Source organism: Fukomys damarensis, unplaced genomic scaffold (genome assembly GCF_012274545.1).
Source record: "Fukomys damarensis isolate Sample0158 unplaced genomic scaffold, DMR_v1.0_HiC HiC_scaffold_17, whole genome shotgun sequence".
Lineage (NCBI taxonomy): Eukaryota > Metazoa > Chordata > Mammalia > Rodentia > Bathyergidae > Fukomys > Fukomys damarensis.
In genome coordinates this window covers 53,971,107-53,982,755 of record NW_022900929.1, presented here as the reverse complement: position 1 = coordinate 53,982,755, position 11,649 = coordinate 53,971,107, and the positions used below count along the sequence as shown (strand labels likewise).

At 41.7% G+C, this 11,649-nt stretch overlaps 1 protein-coding gene across 1 annotated transcript in view; it reads right to left on the bottom strand.

The window, feature by feature from the left end:
- The window catches only part of Coch (cochlin), a 14,872-nt gene extending 3,229 nt beyond the window's left edge, over window positions 1-11,643 (bottom strand). Inside the window, exons 1-10 of the mRNA XM_010633553.3 lie at window positions 11,442-11,643; window positions 11,307-11,354; window positions 9,270-9,426; window positions 8,363-8,496; window positions 7,817-7,879; window positions 5,933-5,977; window positions 5,697-5,844; window positions 3,075-3,178; window positions 2,203-2,429; window positions 1,518-2,034 (exon numbers count right to left, since the gene is read on the bottom strand). Coding sequence (XP_010631855.1) covers window positions 1,518-2,034; window positions 2,203-2,429; window positions 3,075-3,178; window positions 5,697-5,844; window positions 5,933-5,977; window positions 7,817-7,879; window positions 8,363-8,496; window positions 9,270-9,426; window positions 11,307-11,354; window positions 11,442-11,475 — 1,477 coding nt within the window. The 5' untranslated portion in view covers window positions 11,476-11,643. The remainder of the gene's footprint in view (window positions 1-1,517; window positions 2,035-2,202; window positions 2,430-3,074; window positions 3,179-5,696; window positions 5,845-5,932; window positions 5,978-7,816; window positions 7,880-8,362; window positions 8,497-9,269; window positions 9,427-11,306; window positions 11,355-11,441) is intronic.
- Between the last annotated feature and the right edge of the window lie 6 nt (window positions 11,644-11,649).

Sequence of the window (11,649 nt, the reverse complement as noted above, 5' to 3'; positions counted from 1 at the left end):
CACAATTCACATCAGTCCTGATTGCAAGTGTATTGGTTCAGCAGATGTTTAGGGGAGATTACCACCTATCTTCTGCTAGGTGATAATCCCCTTAATATCTTTCAAGTTTCTGAAATAGCCACTTCCCTATTTCAGATTTTACTTCCTTTCTAGTGAGTCTTCAGAAAGCTGATATAAGTAGGTTTAGAAGAGTTAATGCTACTTGAAACAATTTTTGATTATATCACCACCAGCCAGTCGCCTCTTCACTACCACTGCCAGACAAATACTCTTGTCAGTTTTTCTCACTTTTGAGCTCTACAATCTAGTTTAGATTGTTCAGGTCAGCCCCAGTATATAATTAAAGATTAAAAAAAAAAAAAAAAGGTGTGAGCTAGCCCTAAAAGCTCACTGTTTTCTAGCTTTTGTGACTCATTAAGGTCCTCAAATTTAATGATGGGTAAATGTATTTGAATTTAGTTTACTTTAGCTTGAATACAGTCCTGGTAGTTGAGTTAGCTACATTTGAGAGTGACAATAGATATGTAAATCTTCACTTCAACACAGATTTGTTGCTAATGTGTAAAAAATACTTTTTATAAGTCATGTATTGTTTAAATTGCCTGTAGCAGTTTCCTATCATACTTAAAAGTACAGTGATACCTTGCTTCATGAATTCTTTGCAGATAATTTGGTTCACAAATAGTATTTGGCAGAATTTTGTTTGCAAACTGCATCAGGTGTCAAATGTGACTGAGGCCACCTTTCCTAAAATCATAGAACAAATTAAGTCATGAACTGAGGTACCACTGTATTTCATCAGTATTTATAAAAATATATAATATACATAAGAGGTCCTGGTGTATGGAAATGAAACAGTCATTAGGAATTAAAGATGGCAGAATATCCAAGAATATAAGGCTGTTTTGCTAAGTTACTGAGTAACTTCCCCAGAAAGGGACTCTTTCTGCTGGCTTGATTTCAGAAACAAATATGACAGGGTAAAGAAGAAATTTTATACTTAATACCCTTTTAAGATACCAGTGTATGTGCTATATCAAGAAGGAAAAAAAATTTTAAGTTTCAATGGGATAGAATTAAACTTTTATTGGAGACCTTAGCATTTTAGAAAACTCATGCCAAACTAAAATGTAAAATATTAGGATAATCAAATGATAAGTTGTAGGTGACTAATTTATTTGGGATATAGTCCAAATTTGAACCAAACATAAGCACTAGTAAAGTAAGTCCTGGACACAAGACAGTTGTCAGTGTAGTTCTAATAATCCAGTCAGTGGGGAGGAGTGTGGACTCTCAAACCAGAATGCCTGGCTTTACTTAACACTTGGGTCATTCTGGGGAAGCTGGCTCATGGATAGGACTGCTCTGATAATTAAGTCTAGGGCTAATGTTGGTTAAAGCTCTGAGAACACTGATTGTCACACTGTAGGCTGTCTGTTCAATAACTGATTAACTTTGTACTTACTCCAGAATAGAGCCTCTTAGCTCCATTCCCATATAAAGGAAAAGGACCTCACCTGCGTCATGTGCTGCGGCAGCAGGGCCTCGGACATCATCGTAGGACTGCCCATCAGTGATGATCACCAGGAAGTTCTTGTTGGGACTATTCCTCATGGGACCAAACACATTTCTAACAGTAAAGGAAATAGCATCACCAGTAGCTGTTCCTCCACTCATATAGCGGATGCTCCTGATAACCGCTAGGACATTCTCTTTGGTGCTATAGTCAGTAAAGCTGAACTCTGTGCGCTGATCATAAGTGAACTGCACAGCAGCTATCTTGGCACCAATGTCTGAGATTTCGAAAGTCTTGGCTATGTTGGAAACAAAGTCAAGCATGAGGCGGAAATTACTATCCCCAACACTGCTGGAGCCGTCAATTAGAAATGCAATATTCACTGAGTTATAACAGGTCTTGCTGCACATCATTTGCTCATGAGAGCAGAGCTTCTGTACCAGAGGCTTTACATATTTTGTTGTGCCAAACCAGTTGGGCATGTGGTAAGAGAAGAAGCCATTATTCCGACAAACGGCCTAATGGGAGAGATACATAAAAGATATTTAAAGGGATCAAAAATTCTGAAATTGCGAAAACATTAAATCTTGTGTGTTCAAAATTAATCTACAGGCCATTCAGTACTATGTCCAGAGGTACAAAGTTCAATCAGTACCACCATAACTGAAGATATTCTGACCCCTTACCTTGTCAACAAATGCAACATCCTGAACCATCCCCAGTTCTTCAGGGATAGCTTTGGCCACAGAAACTATGAATACATTGACTCCAAATTCTCTGGCCACAATTCCTGCTTCCTCAATATCATCAGAAGGCCAGCCATCAATAAACACCACTACCACTTTGGGGATCCCCTTCCTCATTCCAGTGTCTGCCGTGAAGAATTTCTGAGCAGTATGCTTCAGAGCTTTTCCTAGGTTTGAAAATGAAGCAAACCAGCATTGAACAGTGTTAAATGACATTTCTGTTTCCCTGGAGAAATTTGGCACCATTAATTTATAGGGCACTTGAGTTTATAATACATATGTTGGTAAAGTTTATCCTTTAGTCCTATTTTTTGTTCTTAACTGTACTATTTCCTTTTCCACCTCCTAGAGCCTCACATTTCCTTAACCCCCCATGTCAGTCACCAGTCAGAAACAACTGACCCTTGCTCTTGTCATGCTCCTGCCCCTTGGAGACTGAGGAGTACCTCTCAGGACTCAAAACAAAAATTCTCCTCAGAGGTCACTTGTGCTCTAATTCTGCCACATCTGCATTCATTAGTCTGTTGATCTCTGCTGCTGTTTAGTGTTACAAACAAGTATTTCTCTAAAGTACTATCCAATGTAAAGATTATATATCACAGTGTTTTCATTTTTTAAAATAGTTATCAATTACCTCCTTGGTATATAGTTTCCATTAAAAATTGAATGATCTCAGGTGATCAAATGCAGACCTAGCGATAATTTTAGTGCCGGGAGGAAGAGCTTCACGTTGCTTATACAAAATGACATAATACTGTTTTACATGTCTAATCACTAATAACTCTTTAATGTACTGGTCAAAGTTTGCTTACCTGTATTGGAATTACCCCCTCTGAAACCTACTTCCTTTATGGCAAACAGCACATCTTTGGCTGATGTAAAGTTTTTCAAATAAAATTCTGTTTTGGGATGTTCACTATAATTAAAAAAAAAATTATCCAGGGAGTATCAGGCAAAATAAAGAACATTAGATGTTTTTTAAAAAAAACTTTTTAAATCAGACAATACTAGTTTCATTTTTGATCCTTCAGGATCTAGTCACCTAAGGCATTGCCTTACTTGAATTACTGGGGCTATTTCAGAAGTGCAACATAATTGCTACAATGAGGGTTTATTATATCCTGGGTAATAAAATACATGTATAATCTCATCATGTATCTGAGGTACAAATTTTCCTGATTATTATATGAATGAAACCGAGGCTCAGAGCACCTACCTAGGTCAGTGATGGTGAACCTTTGAGAGCTTTCAATAATAAACAGATGGCTTTGGCATGGTTCACTATCACTGACCTTAAACAGCTGGACTGTATGGCTTGTATGGCTCCAAAGTTTATGCCTAAATAGTATGCACAGCACCTGAAACCCACCCTGGCCCAGAGGCTTAGGGTTAGTGGAAGGCTGCAGAGCTGGACACAGGGACCTGGGTGGAAGCTGGTTGAGAGTAGGTCTGCTGCAGTGAGGGACCCTGGATATACTAAGCAGCCTGAGTCTATTAACCCAGGCCTCTGTTCAGAAGGGACAATTTCAATTATATTAAGACCAAAACTATAAAAAAGGACAAAGTTATAAGGACCTGAATTATATAAAATTTTTCTTATAATAAATGATAATGACATTTGCCAATCTTAAGATTACATGTAAGAGATTTACTATTAGCTGGGTGTGGTGGCATGCACCTGTTTGTGCTCCTAGCTATTTGGGAAACTGATGTAGGAGGACAGCTTGAGTCTAAGAGTTCAAGGCCAGCCTGGGCAACACAATAAGACCTTTTAAAAAGAAAAAAATATATGTGCATATAAACATGTATATAACAGATATACAAAATACTACAAGGACTTCCTCATGGGCTGTTAAAATGTTCAATAAAGCTATAGTCATCAAAACAGTAGAGAGAGACCAGCTGTAGTGGTGCACACCTATAATCACAGCACTCAGAGGTTTGTGGTAGGAGAACTGCCACAATTTAAAGGTCAGCTTGGGCTACATAGCAAAACCTGTCTTGAAACAAACTACAGTATACAGAGGATGTACAAATTAGCATAGAGCCAGGCATGGTGGCATATGCCTGTCATCTCAGCACTCAGAAGGCTGAGGCAGGAGGATTGCCATGAGTTTTGAGGCCAGCCTGAAGTACATGGGGAGACCCTGTCTCAAAAGAAAAAAAGCAAACCAACATAAGAATCTGGGCATGGTGGTGCATGTCTATAATCCCAGCTATTTAGGCTGAGGCAGATGGATTACAAGGTCAAGGCCAATCTGCCAGCTTAGTGAAACTCCATTGGAAAAAAAAAAAAAGATCTAGCGTATTGATCAAAGGAATATAGACTTGGGTGTAAAAACGCTATTACAGGGCTGAGGATGTAGTTCCACAGGACAGTACTTTACTAGAATGCTTACGGCCTTGGGTTCAATCCCTAGCACCACACACACAAAAAGCAGTAGAGTAAAATGAAGGATAAATAGTTAAAATATATAAAAGCAAAATTAAATAGTCATCCCCCGCCAAAAAGAAAAACTCTAAAGAGCAGAGCTAATTTAAAAAAATAACAAATGAGGACCGGGGATTTAGCTCAGTGGTTCTGCCACCTGCCTTGCAAGTGCAAGGTCCCGAGTTCAATCCCTGGTACCAAAACAACAAACAAACAAACAACAACAACAACAATAAAAAAAGAAATATGAATTAGTGTTTGTCGGAGTTCTGGTGACCCCTTGTATACTATTGGTAGTAGTTTAAAACTAACTCATCTGTTCAGAAAGCAATTTAGTTATTTCAGATTTAAAATTGTCAGAACCTCATATATAGGAATCTAATGACATAATCAGAGATAAGTGCAAAGAAGATATATGGATAATGTCATAGTGTAATGTGCAATGGTGAAAAAGCAAGAGAAGAATGGTTAAATTGCCATGCGAAGGAATATATGAAATGTCAGTTTTTGATGAGCACTTGTGATGAGAAAATGCTCAAAATACTAAAGGATGAGATGATACAAGAGACTTACAGCCCTTTGAAAAGGAGAGTAATGGCAGAAGAGAGAGGAACAGACATATCACTGTTTCTTCCTTCAGAAAGAAACTGGGAACCGAGCAGAGTAGCTGTAGGGATTATGCAAGCAACAAGACTTTTGCATCTACCTTCTCATCATATGCACAGTCTGCAAGTCTGTGCCTCTAAATCCTCTTATTTCAAAAGGAGGCCCTCAGATCTACTCATTCTGCCCAGGTAGCATTTTGTGATGCTGGAAATCCAGCCCAGGGCCTCATAATACACCAGGCAAGCATCTGCCCAGGCAGTCTTCAATCTTAACTTACAGTTTAGAAATTCACCATGTCCACAACTCAGCATGACTGTACTAAACCAAAGTGAATGCATCAGATTGATAATTTGTCTTTCAAAACATCAGCCAACTCTCATTTTAACAAAGTTGGTACCTGGCTTGAACAAGGCCAACGTGTGGTCCTTCTGTTCCAATTCCCAACATTAGTGCCACCTTCCCAACGAAATTCTTCTGTAAATTAAAGCGGCGCTGCCCAATATTAAAGCTTCCATCAATTAGAAACGCAATGTCTGCTTTACAGTCTGTGAATATCAACCAAGTCCTCTGGTTAGCAATCTCAGGAAGGGGCAGGGGAAATGCTATTTTCACAAATGGGTATCTCATTCTTACCTTTATTGCCAGCTTTCTTCTCAGATGTTTTCTTTAGTCGTTTGCCTAAAACAAAAGCGGTATTTGACATTAGCAATAAAGAGACATTTTGTTTTTGCGGGGGCAGTACCGAGGATTAAATCCAGGGCCTGGGACATGGTAGGCAAGTGCTCTACCATTAAGCTACATCCATAAGCCTTTAAAAGAATTGTCAAACAGTCTCGCTGCCCAGGCTGGCCTTGAACTTGTGATTCTCTGGTCTCAGCCTCTCATGTAGCTGGGGAGTACAGGAGAGGAGCACTGCACCTGGCTAGGAGTGTCATATCTTTTCCCCAGTACTGAAGATTAAACCCAGGGCCACTGCACTGAGCTACACCCTAGCCCTTTTCGAGACAGAATCTTGCTGAGTTGCTAAAATGCCTAGGCTGGACTCCAATTTGAGACCCTCCTGCCTCAGCCTCTCATAGTGCAGGATTATAGAAAGGCATTAGAAACATCATTCTTGAAAAGATTTTTAATTTCCTCATGGTTTTCTAGACTGGGGAAGCAATGCTCCAAAAATGAAATGACGTGGGACTACAGAAGGCCTACATATTTGATAGTCCTCTGAGCTAAGACTTTAAAATTCCAAACCCACACCTGATACAAGATTGGCAACTCAGCCTAACATTCTTAATTTCTTTGATTTTAAAATGGCCATACTTGCTGTGTGTGTAGTATACTCAGGAGGCTGAGGCAGGATAGCAAGTTAGAGGCCAGCCTGAGTAACTTAGACTTTGTCTTAAAATTTAGGTAGCTTAGTGCTCACTGATTTTAATCTCAAGTTTTTAAACAGTCTTAGAAAAGGGGACCCCTGGCTATTTTTTATGGTAGATACACACTATTCCTTTTATTCATAGGACAGTAAGTTAGACACTGAGTGTGACAGAGCAGTAAGGGGATTTGGTGAAGCAAATTAAAGCTTTCACGCTGGCACGTTCCTGGGAAAGTTCTGTCAAGTCCGGTGGGGCTTCAAGAGCGTAACTGGCAGCAGCGTTCACAGTAAAGAAATACAAGAAGGAATTATACATGTAAATGTGAATATCTCTGTGCATAATACATCGGCGAATATAATATTTACTTCGCTTCTTTATTGTAAGGCTTAATCTTGACTGGACTTACAGGAATGAGAGATGCATGGGAAATTAGTAAAGAACACTTTTGGAAGTGTCTATGAGGGCGTTTTCAGAAATGATTGGCACATGGGACAGTACACTGAGGGTGGAGACCTGCCCTGACTATGGCACCACTATCCATGAGTGGGGTCCAGATGAACGAAAGCAGGAGGGAGCCGTCCGCCCAAGCTCTAGCTGTCTCTCTGCTTCCTGGTCACCCTGAGGCAGCAGCTTTAGTCTACCACAGTGCTTCTCCCGTAACTCAGGCCTAACACAGTGCAACCAGCTGATTGTGGACTGAAACCTCTGAAACCCTAAGTCAAGATAATTCTTTCTTCCCTGAGAAGTTGTTCCATCAGGTATTTTTAAAGGAAAGCTTCTATCAGTAACATATCTCTGCGCTGGGGATTTAGCTCAGTAGTTCTGCCGCCTGCCTCGCAAGCTCAAGGTTCCAAGTTCGATCCCCAGTTCCAAAATAATAACAACAATGATAAAAATTATATATACATATACATATATATATATATTTTTTTGTACTCAGAATTGAACTTGGCCTTGCACTTTTAAAAATTATATATACATATACATATATATATATATTTTTTTGTACTCAGAATTGAACTTGGGACCTTGCACTTGTGGGGCAGGCGGCGGAACCACTGAGCTAAATCCCTGGCCCAATAACATATTTCTTCATAATTTCCAAATGCTGTGAAAGGCAAGCAGGACGTACAGATTTCATGTTTCATACCTGTTGGTGGACGTGCTGTGGACACTGCCTGCCCCATGGCTTCTTGGGTACTAGTTTTTCCTTCTGTTAAAATAAAGATAAGTCTATGTTTTTCTTCCTTCTTCATCATCATAGCATTATGACTTAATTTAGAGTTTGGATGATAAATGTAATAGGGTATTAGTGATGGTCAGTAGAAACATTTGCATGTTACTGCATGCTACTTTCAGAGAACCCAAATGGGATCTCATCGATTATATTTAATGGGATCATCAAAAATGAATTCACTAGTTTTGCAGTTTAGTGTTACTTGGTAAATGTCCAGGCATTCTCACTACAGGCAATTCATATTTCTACTGCTACTAACTCACAGCAAATTGTTCCCTTATTCACCAAAGTTTGGCTTGTGTGATGTGTGAGCTTTCTGGTTTCCTGGCTGTACCCCACAGTTGACCTCTTCCTGACCACGGCTTTTTCCATTAGAATCAAAAAGTTTGGCCAAGGAATGCCTTTTTTTTAGGGAGGGAGGGGGCAATATTTGCCAACAGTGAGAACAATTGTACCTACTAGTCACTGTGAAAGACGCAGACCATCTGGAAAGTGTCTGAGACTGGATGCCATTGGCATTCACTGAGGAATAGTTTTCTCGACCAGGAAGGCTATAGACTCGCACAGGTCCCCCCGAGGTGCTGATTATTCCTCTGCAACACAAGAATAACAACTGAGACACTATCTACTAAGAGCATCCAACGGACTCACAGTGTCATCCTGCATCCATTGCTCTCATTAATCAAGAAAATAATTTAGCAAGGAAATCATTTAAGCATAACACGAGCCTTTTCAAAACTTGCCTACGTTGGAACAAAACCTGTTGGGAAACGGTTTTGTGCTGTCAAATTTCTTAAGTGTTGATAAGAATACAAATACATTAACCTATTCCCCACAACTCAGAAATTAAATTAATAAAAGATGCCCAACAGTTGGTTCCCTAAGATACTCCACATGTCCTTGGATTGTATTTTTTCAAAAAGTGTCTCACACTGGCCATTGTACTGAAGGATGGCGTGGCACTGTGACTTGCACAAGACACTTAACAACTCTCTAAGTTCAGTATCCTCATCTCTAAAACGGAGTGAAATTGTACCTACCTTGTAGAATTGTGTAGAATTGTGGTGGAAGAAAATGGCTGATGCACAGGAAAAAAACCCACAATATATGAAATAATTAGGACTGTTTCAGAACCAGAGGAGTCTAACCAGCAAGAAGTAATGCAGTCTGCCGTGTCAGAAAGCTTCCCTTGTGTATTTGATGTTTCAAGGCTACCCCGAAAAACTTAGAAATTACATCCATCTTCTATGACCACAACTGGCGCCAAAGCGAAGTGACGGGGGAAGGCAGCCCAGATGGCTAAAAGTGGGGAAATAAATAAGTGCGCTTGCGTCTCCCCCTCCCCCACAGCTGTCTTTGCGCTTACCTGTGCACAGCGGCCCCACATATGCTGGATACCGAAGCGTAAACTACGTTCCCGAACACAGAGAATTCCTCAGGAGGGCAGCCCCCTGGGCAGAGGACATCTGCTTTCTCTTTCCTGATGTCCAAGCCTCTGGTGAAGCACGTGACAGCAATGGGAACTGAAGACAAAGGGGGAACGGGATGAGCACCCTTGGGACCTCTGGGGAAGTAGTGGAGGAGGAATCAGGGAGAGAAACTGGAGCTTCACTTCCCTAATCTCTACACTTCTACCAACAATACTGGCTTACGCACCACGCCACACCATTCCAGATTTTAGCGGGCCAAAAGCAGGTTTTGCAATTTAGTCCCCAGCCACTACAGAAATGTAATGTCACAATTTCCTCAGTTTTAGCTGTTTGAAAGCACATAACTGGAAATGCATCAGATCTAGAAAATAACATGAGTCATTGAACATTTATTGATTCTAGAAATGTAAAAATCTCAACTCTGATAAATCTGCGTATGCAATTCAAACTAGTAAATTTGAATTGAGCTTTTATGGAATATACTCATAGGAATGTGAAAAATCTAAGTTATTACTCCCTTCATAAGGCCATTTGTCTTAGTTATCTTATAAACACAGAGCCTTAAAATCACGTTCATTTAAACAAACTAGTAAAATGATCCTTAAATTCACAGAACGTTATTTAGCTCAATCGTTCATTTTACAGATGAGGAAATTAAAGCCATAGGGTTAATTTACCCAAGGAAATTCTACAACTCCCAAAGGACTGAACACAGGAAAGCAAGACCCATCAGAATGGAGCATTTTCATCTTAATTGAACCTGATTATTTCTGCTCCAGATCTGTCCAATGAGATATATCAGCCAATGAATGCATTTTTAGGAAGCACTATTAACATGCTCAAGTTTTACATAGTCAAAAATTTCACCAAAAAGATACGGGGTAGAGACAAGCCCTTGGCAAAGTGTGACAAGGTAACATAAGACAAAATATTATTTTTTCAACTTACTGTAGATATTGAGACGAACGTTATTACATACCATTTCCAAATGCAAGGAAATGAGGTTATTCAAAACTCTTTGAAACAAACAAACAAAAACCTCTCTCAACTCTCTCTTTTTCAAGAGGAATACTGTCTGGTTAAGGCCCAACCGAGTAGCTGCCTCTAACAAGGCCACTCTGCAGTGGACTGTTTTGGACTGGAGAAATAGATGGAAAAGGAAGAGAGGATGCTGCGTACAGGGCTGACTCCTGAGCTCAAGAAACCCTCTAGAGAACTAGGGGAATTAAAATCCCCACGGAAAACAGGAGGCTCCTGTTTGTTATCAAACGGTCCAGAGCCTCCTCCCATATTTGGCCAAGGAAGGAATTTGGGTTTGAAACTGCCTTTAGCTGCTAACATTAACTTTACTGAGGGAAGGATGAGAAAAGCATCCGGGTACAATACTCCTCATGTCTACTTTTCAGGGAAAACAAATAGGTTTTTGGAAAGAATTTGTCTTTTACATTGTAGGAAAACACAAAGAACCACATCGTCAGACCGAGACCTCTACTCGTGCAACAAAACACAGACTGTGACAAGCGAATGGGACCAAGCTGCTTTTCGTAAGGGTGGCATCTAGAAACCCACTTATGTGGAGCAATGCCAGCCTCCCTCTCTTGGGTACGACAATCTATTAAAGATTTTGCCTCGAACCCAAGCGCAGCGGAAACCCTGGGACTCCTGTGTCCCGCAACCGGGCTCAGTGAACACCTCTGCCTCGACCTCCCTTTTTGGTTCTGCAGAAGGACAGGGCGGCGGGGTGGACGCGCGAGTGGCTCGGCTTTCTTCTACCGCATGGGAGCCCGGATCCCTCTGGTGCCGGAGAACCTGGTGACGCCGAACACATCATGGGCCCCGACGTGCGCCCTCCGCCTCTCGCCCAGGGCCGAGATCAGCGCACTCGACCTGGAGCCCGCTGCCACCTGGTGGTGCTCGGCACCTCGGTCCGCCGAGACCAAGCCCTCCTTCAGGACCCTGGAACCCAAACTCACCGGCTCCCTCGCTGCCCGCGGGCTCGGGCAGCAGCAGCAGCGAGACACCTGCGGAGAGAGCAGAGGAGAGCACGAGGCTGGTGGGCTGCACAAGTGCTCGGCGCGCGGAAGGGGCGCGGAAGGACGCGTACGCACCGAGGCAGAGAACGGGGATCCAGGCTGCAGACATGGTAGTCGAGGGGCGTGCGGACCTGGGAAAGAGCGAGACAGAGGCGTCGGGCGCGGGGCGGGTGGGGCGTCCCGGTCTCTCCACACCCCAGGGCGCCTCGGACAGGGAGCCGACCGGCGAGTGAGCTACTGCTCCCGGAGGCGTCGCCCGGCTGACAATGAAGCCAAACTCAGA